Source organism: Chrysemys picta, chromosome 8, assembly GCF_011386835.1.
Source record: "Chrysemys picta bellii isolate R12L10 chromosome 8, ASM1138683v2, whole genome shotgun sequence".
Lineage (NCBI taxonomy): Eukaryota > Metazoa > Chordata > Testudines > Emydidae > Chrysemys > Chrysemys picta.
In genome coordinates this window covers 110,616,908-110,632,941 of record NC_088798.1, presented here as the reverse complement: position 1 = coordinate 110,632,941, position 16,034 = coordinate 110,616,908, and the positions used below count along the sequence as shown (strand labels likewise).

At 46.3% G+C, this 16,034-nt stretch overlaps 1 protein-coding gene across 5 annotated transcripts in view; it reads left to right on the top strand.

Moving 5' to 3' along the window:
* Positions 1-16,034, top strand: part of KDM3B (lysine demethylase 3B) — a 109,899-nt gene that overhangs the window by 34,066 nt on the left and 59,799 nt on the right. For all 5 annotated transcript variants that reach the window (XM_065555252.1, XM_065555251.1, XM_065555250.1 and 2 more), the window contains exons 3-6: positions 1,144-1,257; positions 1,733-1,838; positions 13,750-13,874; positions 15,792-15,863. In XM_065555252.1, the coding sequence (XP_065411324.1) occupies positions 1,144-1,257; positions 1,733-1,838; positions 13,750-13,874; positions 15,792-15,863 (417 nt within the window). The remainder of the gene's footprint in view (positions 1-1,143; positions 1,258-1,732; positions 1,839-13,749; positions 13,875-15,791; positions 15,864-16,034) is intronic.

The following is a 16,034-nucleotide window of genomic DNA, read 5'->3' as shown; positions in this document are numbered from 1 at the left end:
TTCAGCCCTGAATGGTGGGGCTCAGGCTTTGGCTTCAGCCCTGGGTGACAGAATTCAGTTTACAGGCCTCCACTGCCTGGGGCTGAAGCTCTTGGGCTTTGGCTTTGGCCCCCCCAACCCGGGGCAGCAGGGCTGGGGCGGGCTCAGGCTTCAGTCTTTCCCCCCCCCACCCCCCTTCTGGGGTCATGTAGTAACTTTTGTTGTCAGAAGGGGGTCGTGGTGCAATTAAGTTTTGAGAACCGCTGAACTAATCTTTTTGTAAAACTTCAAGACTCTTCATTGCTTATAGTAATAAATCAAAAGGGATGACCATTTCATCACATATTTTCAAAATGGGTATTGAATTAAACTTCTTATGATATTAATAAGAGTCCTCCATCAACCATGAGACCTCACTCCACCAGAGCGCAAGCTGCATTGATAGCATGCTTAAGTTGGGTTCAAATATCGGAAATATGTAGAGCAGCTACCTGATCTTCAGCTCATAGATTTGTGAAACATTAAAACTAGAAATTAATAGTACAAAGAGCTTTTGATCTGGGAATTTGTTCTCTTGTGCTGCTGTCAGGTATCTTAATAGTATTCCTGACATGCACTTTCATTTGTCAGAAAATGACCGTAACGAAAAATTCTTCCCTTCATTAGTCTGTCCATAATAGTGTTTACTGCTACATGACGTGAAAGTATAAAAGTGCCCCTTTCAAATAGCGATGTATGTAATCCCTTGTGATACTTTGCCTGGGTTGCTGGGGCTCCTAGAAATATTGGGACTCAGCACTGATAAGTCCTAGTGTAATTCCACTTTCTTATAAGGAGAGTTGACTACCAGATGATTTGGAGAAAATGAAATATGCCTTTCACTTTCATTAAATTGCTGGTGGTGGCTCCTCTTGTTTTAAAATTCAGGCGCTGGGAAGTGCAAGCTACTTGACGTGGGCTATTTCTGTTGTTTGTCTTCAGTATTTATGCTGTATTTGTTTAAAAATGTCTTACTTACAATGTTAACTTCTTGGTAATGAAGTATTTTATGAATGATTGGGGCATTCCCTGTGAGGATATGAATCCTGCAGAAGGGTATTACTTGTGTCTGAGTGTCCCCCTAATCTGTTTCCAGACCCTTCATTCAAGTTTTCTTCTTCACAGACCTTCACTCCCTTAGTAGATAAGCTGGGTTTAGGCTCCGTGGTTCCTGTGGAGTTTCTTCTGGACCGAGACCTGAGATTCCTGTCTGATGCCAGTGGATTATGTCTGTTTCAGGTACTTGAAGAGGCATTCTCAGACAGAGTACAGATTTCACTTCATACCATGCTTTCCAGGTTGATTCTTTTTCAAGATGTGGTGGGGGTCCTCATGGGTATTGGGTAGATAGAGAGGGCGTGAAAAAATACAAGAATTGGCCCTGATCTCCAGCTCCATTCAGAAAGTCTTAAAGTCCCAGCTCTTCCCCATCCTTTGTTTTAGGAGCCTCTAGTTGCTGAGTGCTGCATAGACCCTCCCCATCCAGAGGGAATCATTGCTATAGGGGTTCCAAAACTGCTTGTGCATAGTGGTCTTGATCAATTTCCTGGCATCTTGAGAAAGCTTGTTTACTTTTGTTTTGATGGAGGTCAGATATTCTTCTCCATTAGAGTTTCCAGAATAGAGAGAGGCCAGAGAGCTGTGGCCCCCAGTAGTATAACTACTATGTTGTCTACTGGCTTTCTTGCATTCAAGACTTCTTTGTCATTGGCAGATGGGAACAGAGAGCCAGAACCAAGTTCTGCAGGAGCAATCTGAACTGAGAGACTCGGTCAACGCGTTAATTAGTGACCAGAAACTTCAGGAAATATTTAGCAGAGGTAAGACCAACTGGCTTGCAGCTTGGGGGCTTGGATTGTGCATGAGTTTGTGCTCCGGAGAGGAGTCCCAAAACAAACAGTAATACCCATTGTTTGAAGTTCCACTCTATAAGTTAATATGTCCAAAATTCTTTGTGAGGAGAGTTTAATTATTGTTTTCTTGCAGTTAATTGGAAAGGTAGATTGCTGTTTAACTGGAATTGTCTGTAGCGATTGCTCATTCACAATCACTATAGTTAAGGTTGCAAAACAGCTTCCATTATAATCCAATCCCAGGCATTCACAATTTCCTCAAATATCAACCGTTTGGGCTGAATTTTTAAATGCTTAGTCTGCCTGAAGGTGAATTCTTCTGAAAAATAAAACGTAATCCTTTAAGCCATCTTTGCTATCTTGAAGGCCGAAAACCCACCACTTTGCTGTCTGAGATTCTAATTATGTCCTTTTAAGCATGACTGCACAAATGACTGAAGTTTTAAACTTGGCATCACCCATCCTTACTCAGTATGGCATTCTGACTTGCTTCAATTGCTGGACCACACAGAGGTTTTTGTGTGCTACAGCTGTTGGCTAACAGACCCTGGGTGTCTTAGCTCAGGCAATAGAGGCTCATAGTTTTCAATACAGAGGCTGCAGAGTTTGAACCCTGCTACCAATGATCTTCTTGGAGCATCACATTACATTGGTATGGACATAGTTCTTGGTGGGTACTAGTGCCTTTGGTTTAACACACACATGAATGTTAGGAAGAAACTTCTCATCCAGGCAGGTTACTTTATTAACTGTCTAGTATGGAATTTCTTGCCCTTTCTTCTGAGGGTATGTCTACACTACGAGAGTAGTTCGATTTTACTTAAATCGAATTCTTGGAATCGATATTGCAAAGTCGAACGTGTGTGTCCACACTAAGGACAGTAATTCGACTTTGAGAGTCCACACTAACGGGGAAAGCGTCGACATTGGAAGCGGTGCACTGTGGGCAGCTATCCCACAGTTCCCGCAGTCCCCGCTGCCCATTGGAATTCTGGGTGGAGCCGCCAATGCCTTCTGGGTAAAAAAAATGTGTCAAGGGTGCTTTTGGGTAACTGTCGTCATCCGTCCATCACTCCCGCCCTCCCTCCCTGAAAGCGCCGGCGGGAAATCAGTTCGTGCACTTTTCTAGTCAGTGACAGCGCGGACGCCACAGCACTGCGAGCATGGAGCCCGCTGCGACCATCGCTGCAGTTGTGGCCGTTCTCAACGCCTCGCAGCTTATCATCCACCTTTCCCTGAGGCAGATGCAGATAAGTCAGGCGAGGAGGCTACGGCACCGCGGTGAGGGCCTGAAGTCTGAGAGTAGCACAGACCTCTCAGAAAGCACGGGACCCAGCGCCGAGGACATCACGGTGGCAATGGGTCATGTTGATGCCGTGGAACGGCGATTCTGGGCCCGGGAAACAAGCACTGAGTGGTGGGACCGCATAGTGCTGCAGGTCTGGGATGAATCCCAGTGGCTGCGAAACTTTCGCATGCGGAAGGGAACTTTCCTTGAACTTTGTGAGTTGCTGTCCCCTGCCCTGAAGCGCAATGACACCCGGATGCGAGCAGGCCTGACTGTCCAGAAGCGAGTGGCCATAGCCCTCTGGAAGCTTGCAACGCCAGACAGCTACCGGTCAGTCGCGAACCACTTTGGCGTGGGCAAATCTACCGTGGGGGTTGTTGTGATGCAAGTAGCCAAGGCAATCGTTGATGTACTGCTGTCAAAGGTAGTGACCCTGGGAAACGTGGAGGCGATCATAGATGGCTTCGCAGCGATGGGATTCCCAAACTGCGGTGGGGCCATAGATGGAACTCACATCCCTATCCTGGCACCGGACCACCAGGCCAGCCAGTACATTAACAGAAAGGGCTACTTTTCCATGGTGCTGCAAACACTGGTGGACCACAGGGGACGTTTTACGAACATCTACGTCGGATGGCCGGGCAAGGTTCATGACGCTCGTGTTTTCAGGAACTCTGGTCTGTTTAGACGGCTGCAGCAAGGTATTTACTTCCCGGACCACAAAATAACTGTTGGGGATGTGGAGATGCCTATAGTCATCCTCGGGGACCCAGCCTACCCGCTAATGCCCTGGCTCATGAAGCCCTATACTGGCGCCCTGGACACTGAAAAAGAACTCTTCAGCTACCGGCTGAGCAAGTGCAGAATGGTGGTGGAGTGTGCTTTTGGCCGTCTCAAGGGGAGATGGAGAAGCTTACTGACTCGCTGTGATCTCAGCGAAACCAGTATCCCCATTGTTATAGCAGCTTGCTGTGTGCTCCACAATCTCTGTGAGAGCAAGGGGGAGACCTTTATGGCGGGGTGGGAGGTTGAGGCAAATAGCCTGGCTTCTGATTACGCCCAGCCAGACAGCCGGGCGATTAGAAGAGACCAGCGGGACACGCTGTGCATCCGGGAGGCTTTGAAAGCTAGGTTCCTGACTGAGCAGGGTAACCTGTGACTTTTAAGTTAGTGTACAGAGAAGCTGAACCTGCCCCCGTTTCTTTACCCAGTTAATGTTTGTGACGTTGTGCAGTCTATATGGTTTTATAAAAACTTGATAAGTCAATATAATGTAACTGAGATAGTTTTAGAGAAAATACGGTAATAAGTGAATGTAAGTAACTGGGATATGCCTCATGCAAAAGGTCTCTTGTAAGGTATCATTACAAAGCTTATAATCTACTGAGTGTGATCATCTGATTTGTATAAATGTACCACTCTTGTATCTAAAACTAGAAATATAAAATGTAACTCTGAGGGCCTATTGTAATTGTGTAAAGTGTGGACCATTAATGATGGTTTGGAATCTTGATGACTCCCATTGTCTGCAGATGGCTGTATTTACCTGTGAGTCTTCCTGTATATGTGTGTGCTGGCAAGTGAGCAATGAAGTCTTGCAGTGACATGTGATCATGTCACCTGAACTGGAATCCATCTTTAACCTGGTGCTTTTCCAGTGAGGGGGGGTGGAAACCCAGAGAGACAAAGAGTTCCCGCCTTATGCAAAAGATATATAAAGGGGTGGAAGAGAACAGAGGGGAGGGAAGCCATCATGAAGAATCCCCTAGCTACCACCTGAGCTGCAACAAGAGCTGTACCAGGGGAAAGAATTGTGCCCAGGCCTGGAAGGTGTCCAGTCTGAGAAAAACTTACTGAAACATCTCTGAGGGTGAGATTATCTGTATTTAGTTTGATTAGGCATAGATTTGCGCATTTTATTTTATTTTGCTTGGTGACTTACTTTGTTCTGTCTGTTACTACTTTGAACCACTTAAATCCTACTGTCTGTATTTAATAAAATCACTTTCTATTTAGTAATTCACTCAGAGTATGTATTAATACCTGGGGGAGCAAACAACTGTGCATATCTCTCTATCAGTGTTATAGAGGGCGAACAATTTATGAGTTTGCCCTGCATAAGCTTTATGCAGGGTAAAACGGATTTATCTGGGTTTAGACCCCATTGGGAGTTGGGCATCTGAGTGCTAAAGACAAGCACGCTACTGCGAGCTGTTTTCAGGTAAACTTGCAGCTTTGGGACAAGTGATTCAGACCCTGGGTCTGTGTCTGGGGCCAGACGGGAGTGTCTGGCTCAGCAAGACAGGGTGCTGGAGTCCTGAGCTGGCAGGGAAAACAGAAGCAGGGGTAGTCTTTGCACATCTGGTGGCAGCTCCCAAGGGGGTTTCTGTGATTCAAGGAGCCTCTCCACCCCCCCCCCCCCCCCCCCCCAGGATACTTGAAGGAGACTGAAACAAAGGACAGTAACTACAGGGGTGTGAGTGATTGCTGGACCCAGGCTAAAAGGAGCTTAGCCTGTAAAAGGGAGCACTCTGGAACTGGTGAGGAAATTATCTGTATTCAGTTTGATTAGGCATAGATCTGCGCATTTTATTTTATTTTGCTTGGTGACTTACTTTGTTCTGTCTGTTACTACTTTGAACCACTTAAATCCACTGTGACGGGTTGAATCACAGAAACCCCCTTGGGAGCTGCCACCAGATGTGCAAAGACTACCCCTGCTTCTGTTTTCCCTGCCAGCTCAGGACTCCAGCACCCTGTCTTGCTGAGCCAGACACTCCCGTCTGGCCCCAGACACAGACCCAGGGTCTGAATCACTTGTCCCAAAGCTGCAAGTTTACCTGAAAACAGCTCGCAGTAGCGTGCTTGTCTTTAGCACTCAGATGCCCAACTCCCAATGGGGTCTAAACCCAGATAAATCCGTTTTACCCTGCATAAAGCTTATGCAGGGCAAACTCATAAATTGTTCGCCCTCTATAACACTGATAGAGAGATATGCACAGTTGTTTGCTCCCCCAGGTATTAATACATACTCTGAGTGAATTACTAAATAGAAAGTGATTTTATTAAATACAGACAATAGGATTTAAGTGGTTCAAAGTAGTAACAGACAGAACAAAGTAAGTCACCAAGCAAAATAAAATAAAATGCGCAAATCTATGCCTAATCAAACTAAATACAGATAATCTCACCCTCAGAGATGTTTCAGTAAGTTTTTCTCAGACTGGACACCTTCCAGGCCTGGGCACAATTCTTTCCCCTGGTACAGCTCTTGCTGCAGCTCAGGTGGTAGCTAGGGGATTCTTCATGATGGCTTCCCTCCCCTCTGTTCTCTTCCACCCCTTTATATATCTTTTGCATAAGGCGGGAACTCTTTGTCTCTCTGGGTTTCCACCCCCCCTCACTGGAAAAGCACCAGGTTAAAGATGGATTCCAGTTCAGGTGACATGATCACATGTCACTGCAAGACTTCATTGCTCACTTGCCAGCACACACATATACAGGAAGACTCACAGGTAAATACAGCCATCTGCAGACAATGGGAGTCATCAAGATTCCAAACCATCATTAATGGTCCACACTTTACACAATTACAATAGGCCCTCAGAGTTACATTTTATATTTCTAGTTTTAGATACAAGAGTGGTACATTTATACAAATCAGATGATCACACTCAGTAGATTATAAGCTTTGTAATGATACCTTACAAGAGACCTTTTGCATGAGGCATATCCCAGTTACTTACATTCACTTATTACCGTATTTTCTCTAAAACTATCTCAGTTACATTATATTGACTTATCAAGTTTTTATAAAACCATATAGACTGCACAACGTCACAATGTTGACTATCCTCTCCAGTTACATACCCCCTTCACCCCCTTCCAACACACGTTTAGAAATAAAATCACTTCTACTTTGTTAATGAACACCGTTTTCTTTATTACTGTTTTCGTGGGAATGTTTTAAACCTGGGACGCAGACTGTGGTGGGGAGCGGGTGTAGTGTAGTGACGCAAATGACGCTTCTAAACTCCAGGATTGACAGGCTCCGCTGTGGTGGGCTGGTTGTTTCAACGGAGCCTGTCACCCCTCCTGATCGGGACTGTGTGTATGGGGGGGCTATGTGACTTTGTGGCAGGGGGAGGACGGTTACAGATCCCCTGCTGCGTGGCTCTGTGATCCAGGATAAGGACCGCCGCATAAGATCTGTAACTGCCCTCCCCCGCCACAAAGTCACAAAGCAACCTACCCCCCCACCACAGAACATGAAAACCACCTCCCAGACTGACCAGGGTAACTAGTGACTGCACTGTGTATGAGCCCTGCTGCTGGACCTGCCCCCCGCCTATGTACCCTGCCAAAGGTGACTGTCCTGTCCAATTACCAACCCCCTTCCCCCCCCTCCTCCAAAAGAACATGATGGAAACAGTAATTAACAGAAACATATTTTTTATTAGCAACTACACATGGAACTGGGAGGTGAAACTTGGACGGGGGCTTGTGTGAGGCGGGAAGGAAAGAACTTGTCAAATTTTGGGGAATGAGAGCCTTCTACTACTAGAGCTGTCTGCAGGGGTGGAGTGAGAGTTTGCACGGACTCTGCCGCCCCTCCTTCTTTGCACTTTGGGTGAGGGGGGTATGGGACTTGGTGGCGGGGAAGGGCGGTTACAGATAGACTGCAGCGGGACTCTGTCCTCCTGCCTCCGTTCCTGCAGAACATCCACAAGGCGCCGGAGCATGTCCGTTTGCTCCCTCATTAGTCCAAGCAGCGTTTGAGTCGCCTGCTGGTCTTCATGCCGCCACCTCTCCTCCCGTTCCATGTGTGCTTGGTGCATTTGGGACAAGTTCTCCCGCCACTGAGTCTGCTGTGCTGCCTGGGCTCGGGAGCAGCCCATAAGCTCCGAGAACATGTCCTCCCGTGTCCTCTTCTTCCTACGCCTAATCTGCGCTAGCCTCTGGGAGTGTGATGCCAGGCTAGGTTGTGAGACAGTCGCAGATGTGGCTGTGGGAATGGGAAAAAGGGAGTGAATTCCTCAGAAAGATAAATGTAGTTGTGAACAAAGAACATAGTCTTTCTCTGTGAACAAGACCATGCACAGCACCTATCACATGCGCACTCAGGACAAGGTCGAATTCTCGGCCTTCGCATTCAGTGCCTGGGGTCTTGCACAGCAGATCTGAGAAGCGGGGCAGGACACCGGAATTTGTGTAGCAGGCAGACATGGTAAGCCGTAGACTTGTGGCAGCTTAAAACTTTAATATTAGCACTGGCCTCCTTTCACGTTGAAAGCAATGTCAGTCCCTGCTGCCAGCAATCCGGCAAGCAGGAACTCTGCCCCTGTCCCACCCCCTCGCGGCTGTCCCCGGGAACGATCCCTGTAGGCTGCCCCTCTCCCACCTCCACCGCGTGGCTGCAAACCAGCGTTTACAGTTCTGTAAAGGAACCGGCAAGCAGTCCCAACACTAACATTCCCCTACCTAATTCAAAGCAGGTCACCATGAGCGACATCACCCTGATGAGGATCTCAGACAGTGATAAAGAAAGAATGCTTTGAGAGAGCCTCCAAAGACCAGGGCCGTATGCCGCCCTGCTGTGCAGGGCAATGATCCCTGAGTACTTGATGGTCTCGTGGCGCGGCAACGTGTCATACTACGGAGGACCCAATAAGGCTGCTCTCCCCAGGAACCTGATGCAACGGCTTTCCAATTACCTCCAGGAGAGCTTCCTCGAGATGTCCCAGGAGGATTTCTGCTCTATCCCCGGACATATAGACCGCATTTTACTGTAGCTGCACTGGCAGGGACTAAACAGTAGAGCGGCTTGGGCAGAACAATCATGCTAAACCGGACATTGTTAGATTTTTTTTCAATAGTTGCACTGCCCAGGACTGAAACGTTAAGCGCCTAGGGCAAACTAATCATGAGAAACCCATTGTTGTTATTCTTAATATTCCTGTTCTGTTAAAAATAAATGTTTAGATGTTTAAAACACTTACTGGCTGATCCTTCCCCAGATTCTGTGTCCGGGTTAACGGCTGGGGACGGTTGGTAGGGGATCTCTGTAAGGGTGATGAAGAGATCCTGGCTGTCGGGGAAATCAGCGTTGTAAGCGCTGTCGACTGCCTCGTCCTCCTCATCTCCTTCCTCATCTTCCCCGTCCGCTAACATGTCCGAGGAACCGGCCGTGGACAATATCCCATCCTCAGAGTCCACGGTCAGTGGTGGGGTAGTGGTGGCGGCCGCACCTAGGATGGAATGCAGTGCCTCGTAGAAACGGGATGTCTGGGGATGGGATCCAGAGCGTCCGTTTGCCTCTTTGGTCTTCTTGTAGCCTTGTCTCAGCTCCTTGATTTTCACGCGGCACTGCGTTGCATCCCGGCTGTATCCTCTCTCTGACATGTCTTTAGAGATCTTCTCTTAGATCTTTGCATTCCGTTTCTTGGAGCGCAGCTCGGAAAGCACGGACTCATCGCCCCACACAGCGATCAGATCCAAGACTTCCCGATCAGTCCATGCTGGGGCCCTCTTTCTATTCTGAGATTGCACGGCCATCACTGCTGGAGAGCTCTGCATCGTTGCCAGTGCTGCTGAGCTCGCCACGATGTCCAGACAGGAAATGAGATTCAAACTGCCCAGACAGGAAAAGGAATTCAAATTTTCCCGGGGCTTTTCCTGTGTGGCTGGTCAGAGCATCCGAGCTCGGACTGCTGTCCAGAGCGTCAACAGAGTGGTGCACTCTGGGATAGCTCCCGGAGCTATTCGCGTCGATTTCCATCTACACCTAGCCTAATTCGACATGGCCATGTCGAATTTAGCGCTACTCCCCTCGTCGGGGAGGAGTACAGAAGTCGAATTTAAGAGACCTCTATGTCGAACTAAATAGCTTCGCGGTGTGGACGGGTGCAGGGTTAATTCGATGTAACGGCGCTAACTTCGACATAAACGCCTAGTGTAGACCAGGCCTTAGGCATTTGGTTATGGTCACTATCAGTGTCCGCATACTGGACTAGATGGACCTCAGTGGTTTGATTTCTTCTGGCAATTCCTGTGTTCCAAGATTTGGGGAAAAAACTGCGCATTGCACATTGGCAGTAGAAAATTTCCTTACATCTGTAGAAGAATTGTGCATACATGTCCAGGTAATTAGGCATATTAGTTGGTTCCGTGAACTTGTTTTTTTGCTTGCAGTTTACACTCAGATGGGATACAAGTGAGGATTCTTCTTCGAGTAATATCCTTATGGGTGTTCCACTTCAGGTGTGATTGTGCCCCATGAACCTCCACAGGGAGGCAAGTGTGGTATTCCGGTACCTCACCAATTGGCTACTGGAAGATACATTTTATGATGAGACCTTATTAGTCACAAAGAAGGCCATAGCACTGTTCCTAAAGCTAGAGCTTCACCTAAAGATCCAGAAGTCTACTTTAACCCTTGTAGAAGGCCTAGAATTCAGAGGGGCATCCCTAGATGTGACAACCCCCAAGGCTTACTTTCCAGTGCACAGATTTATGATACTATCACACTGTCACTACCATCCAGGTCAGTCTTCAAACATCTGCAAGAAACTGCATTAAACTCTTGGGCCATATGGCAGCTTTGCACCTTCATAGTAAGCCATCCAAGGTTGCATCTTCACTCCCTATAGGGGTGGCTCAGAGGGGTGGCTCAGAACCATTTGCCTTCCAAACAAACACAGCGTAGACAGGAATTTGTTCTCTCTGTAAGTTCCCCTAGCCTCTGTTTACCAGAAGCTGGGAATGGGCTGAAGCACTTGGCATTGGCCACTGTCAGAAAACAGGATACTGGGCTAGATGGACCATTGGTCTGACCCAATATGGCCATTTTTATGTTTTTTGGTAAAGGACTACCTTGATTGGTGGGAAGACTCCCATAGTGTCCATGCTGGTGTCCAGTTTACCCAGCCACCCCCAGCAGTTACAGTAACAAAGTAACAACAGATGCATCTCTATTGAGGAGCGCACCTGGACACTCACCCTGTTCGGGCTGGTGTTCTCCGAACAAGATCACTCTACACATCAAGCTGCTGGAACTCAGAGCAGTTAGAAATGCCTGTCTCTGTTTTCTGCCATTGATCAGGAGCAGGTGCATCAAGATCATGACAGATGATGTGGCCTACATGTTTTATATCAATTGAGAAGAGAGATCCCCTTCTGTTTATGACAAAGCTGTAAGACTATGGAATTGGTGCATAGACAATCGTATCCATGTGTCTGCAGTATATTTTCCTGGCGTTCAGGACTCTCGGAAGACATTTCTCCCAGGATTACAAATGGGCGCTGGATGCTTGGTCTCTCGATCGCACATTTCAGATTTGGGGTCTCCCAGAGGTGGACCTCTTTGCCACGGCCAAGAACAAAGGTGTGCTCAGTTCTGTTTGAGGGGTACTGGGCCATCACTCCTGGGGGATGCCTTTCTCCTATGTTGGGCATCAGGACTGCTATATGTTTTTCCCTCTCCAACAACTTTACTACTGAAGGTGGTGAACAAGGTAAGATCGGACAAGACCAGGGTCATACCGATAGTCCCAAAATGGCTGAGACAGACCTGGTTTGCTTACCTCATGCTGCTGGCAGTTTGTCAAGCAATGTGCCTCCTGACCATTTCCCATCTCCTTTCCTTCACCCTAGCCTGAGTGTTTGTCATATCATAGCATGGCTCACTGATGGTTTGCAAGGATAGAAATGATCTGTTCTGTGGAGGTACTGTTAAACAGTAGAAATGAGTCTAGCTGCAATATCTACCTTCAGAAATGGAAGAGATTCAACTGTTGGTGTGATCTGTGGCATCTTTCACCTGTTTCTTCCTCACTGTCAAATATTCTGGACTACCTCCTGGAACTGAAGAAGATGGGGTTATCTATGAGCCCTATCAAAGTTCACTTGGCAGCTATAAGAGCTTTTCATTCTCCCGTCAAAGGTTTCTCAGTGTTTACCTGTTGTATCATAGTGAGATTTATCAGAGTAGGGAAACTTGCCCTCAAATCAAGCGTCCATCTCAGCTTGAGATCTTAATTTGTTCTCAGATGCCTTATGAGACCTTCCTTTAAACCAATGGCAATTTCTCTACTGAAGTTATCTGTGGAGATTGCCTTCTTGGTAGCCATTACATCTGCTCCAAGAGTGGGAGAGAGAGGAACCCAAATGGCACACCCTCTCTTCACAGTATTTTTCAAAGATAAGGTTTTGCTATGCCTACACCCCTAATTCTTACATAAGGTTTCATCTGAATTCCATATTAATCAGGTCATTCATTTCTCAGTTTTCTTCCCTAAATCACATCTGACTAAGGAGGACACTATATTACATATGCTTGATGTCAAAAAGGGCATTAGCCTTTTACCTGGACAGAACTAAATCCTTTTGAAAGTCTCCCAGACTGTCAGTTGCTGACAACTCTAAGGAATCTACAATTTCCAATCAAGGACTTTGTAGGTGGATATCTGGATAAATCATTCCTTGTTATCAATCTAATATTCAACCTTCTGTTGGGATATTAACCATTCAACAAAGGGATCACTCTACCTTAGTGACATTTTCCCAGGAAGTTTCCATCAATGAGATCTGCAGGGCTGCCACTTGGACTTCTGTACACACTTTTTCAAAGTAATCCATGATTCAACTTCAGCTGCTGCTTGTGAGTCTGCAGTACTATCTACAGCATTGAACTACTCCAAAGCCCCCTACTCCTGCTGAGGCTGCTGCTTGTTAGTCACCTGAAGTGGAGCACCCACAGGGACACTACTTGAAGGAGAGATTACTCACCCTGTAAGTAACTGGAGTTGTTTGAGGCAAGGGTGTGTGCGTCTCTCCCTACAGGTGTTCCACTACGTGCCCTCCTTCCCCTCTACTTCAGCTTTGTGGAGAAGGAGCTGAGGGCAGTTCTCCAGCGCAGCACTATATAGCCTTGGTGTGAGGCACGAGGATGTGTAAGGCAGGTGTATGGGCTGAATGAACTCTGCTACTAAAAGACTCTAATCCAAGGTACATAGGTAAGCGGCACCTGAAGTGGATCACCCACAGGGGCACACACTTTGAAGAACTCCAGTTGCTGCACAGGGTGAGGAACCTCTCCTTATAAACTCAAGGTGGAATTTCACAAGGACTTCACAGTAAAGTCACATGGTTACTCACGATGTGTGTATGTCTGGATTTTTTTTTCTAATTATTTATTCACTTGTAGGTGACAGAGGGGAAAAAAATATTTAGGAGGGAGTCAGTTGCCTTGTTTCAGGTTCTAGGTTGAGTCTGTAAGGCTGGGTTTTTCAGATCTTCTCAAAACATAATTTTACTTGTAAATTGATCAAATTTGACCTAATTATTTTTGACACAAACATGAGCCTCACAGTGCTATTTTAACCACATTTTTCAACAGAACTGTGCTTAGATGATGTATTTGCTGTGAGCAAGATCTGTAATAAAACTTGGTAATCTGTTTCCTTGCACCAGGAGATGAGTGCTTTCAACCCTAACTCGGCACACATTGCTGTCTGTATTATGCACCCCTAATGGTACAGTGCAAATAATTTGTCTGCAGATATACTCAGTTGATCTGGCTCTCTTTTTCAGGTCCCTACAGTGTCCAAGGCCAAAGAGTTAAGGTGTACCAACCAGAGGATGAAAATAGCTGGCTCTGTGGTGTTGTGACCTGTCAAGACCCCATCACTCGTCTTATGGAAGTGTCCGTGACTGAGGTGAAGGCCTGAAGCACTTCGTTTGGGCTTCTAAAACATGAGTTCCCTGCATCGCTTGGTGAACATACCATTCTCCACAAAATTTGAATTTTGTTGTCTGTTGGCTAGTGTCTCCTAAAGATGTGTAATCACATGGTACTTCATGGACAGGTCACTTTTCTTACCTCACAGGGCTTATATTACAAAATATACAATGCCCAATTCAATTAGGGGAGGATGTAGAGAGATGCTTGGCGAGGACAAAAATATTGTAGGAAAATTGTATTGTAAGTATTGTAGGAAGTGGATGAGAAGGAGAGGATATTGGTAGACAAGCAGAAGGTTACTTTTCCATGATTGTCATATTATGGCCATCAAATGCCATCTTTCTTGGCTTCTTCCTTATACGTCACCTTGGTATACACATTGCCTGAAACAGGTGAAGCATGAAGGAGGATTGCTAGGTTCTAGGGGTCAAAATCTCAGTCTGAACCCACCTTTTTGATGTGTAGTCTTGGATGAACAGGAATCCAGGTATCAGTGCTTCCACAAACTTCCAATCAGCAGACCCAAGTGGTGGGTAGCATGATGAATTATAACTGTCTACAGCACTGACTGTTATGTACTCTTTGTTGTGAGGAGGGTTGTTGTTTTTTTTTTTCCTCCAATCCTCCATGATAAAATAAAATAGGATATCTCCATTAATTTATATTTTATCTCCTAGAACTGGAAGGGACCTTGAAAGGTCATCGAGTCCAGCCCCCTGCCTTCACTAGCAGGACCAAGTACTGATTTTTCCCCAGATCCCTAAATGGACCCCTCAAGGATTGAACTCACAACCCTGGGTTTAGCAGGCCAATGCTCAAACCACTGAGCTATCCCTCCCCCTAAGATCATTTGTATTCAGATTGAACTTTTTGGATTGTTTGGAGGCAGAACTAGTTCTGGACAGGAACAGAATTTTCTTTGCTTGAATTTTAGCCAATATGACTTGCAGGAGGAGTTTCTGGCCACTCCTTCTGAATCCGATTCATGTATCTCCTGGCTGATGAACTCTACTGAAGAGACAGGGAGTCTGTTAGAAGAGATTCTTAATTGTTTCCATGTGGGAGAGCAAGGTGACATTCTTAAGTAAGGAAGTGATCATTTGGCTCAAGAAACAATCATCTGACATTGATATTGCTAATTATTGACTGGTCTCTAATCTTCCTTTTTGTGGGGGAAGCTAATAGAGAATGGGTGGCATCAACTGACATGTTTCCTTGTCAGTTTAGAAGAAAAGACAAAATTGGAAGGGAATGAATTCAAAGTGGAAGAAGGGAACTTAAGGCTTGTCTACATTATCCGCTGGATCGATGGGCAGCAATCGATCCAGCGGGGGTCAATTTATCGCATCTAGTCTAGACGCGATAAATCGACCACCGAGTGCTCTCCCATCGACTTTGGTACTCCACCAGGGCGAGAGGCGCAGGCGGAGTTGACTGGAGAGCGTCAGCCGTCGACTTACTGCAGTGTCTTCACTGCGGTAAGTAGATCTAAGTACATCGACTTCAGCTACGTGAATAACGTAGCTGAAGTTGCGTAATTTAGCTCTATCTCGATCCCGCTTCCCCCCAGTGTAGACCAGACTTTCGTGGCAGAACTGTCTCCAGAGGTGCTCAACAGGACTGATAAATGAATGGAGACAGAAAAATGAGAACAGAGTAGGACCCAAATTTGAGGGTTAGAGAAGTTGAGAAAGGGTAGTGAAACAGTTCAGAGGAGTATAGTGAAAGCAGAGATGTTGACAAGTGAGGACAGGGAGAGAAGGAGGCGAGTGAGGGAAAAGAGGGTCTGCACGCTGTCTTATGTTCATTGTTATCTCTTAGCTGGTAATTTGACTGAATTTTTTTTTTTTCTTTCTTCCTTGTTTTTTGCTGCCCACCTCATAAAAATCAGACTGGTGAGATAAAGTCAGTGGATCCCCGACTGGTTCATGTAGTGATGGACAATTCTGTTCCACCAAATGAGGTACTGTATTGTGTCATGTCTCTGCATGTTTAATCAGGAGCTTTAGAAAGTATCTTGCGATCATTTGGGAGGAAACAACTTGAAGAGGAGTTCTGGTCACTGAGAGTATTTGAGAAGTCCACTGGAGCTGAGAGGAGGGTTTCCTATATGTATGTTGTGGACAATAAAATA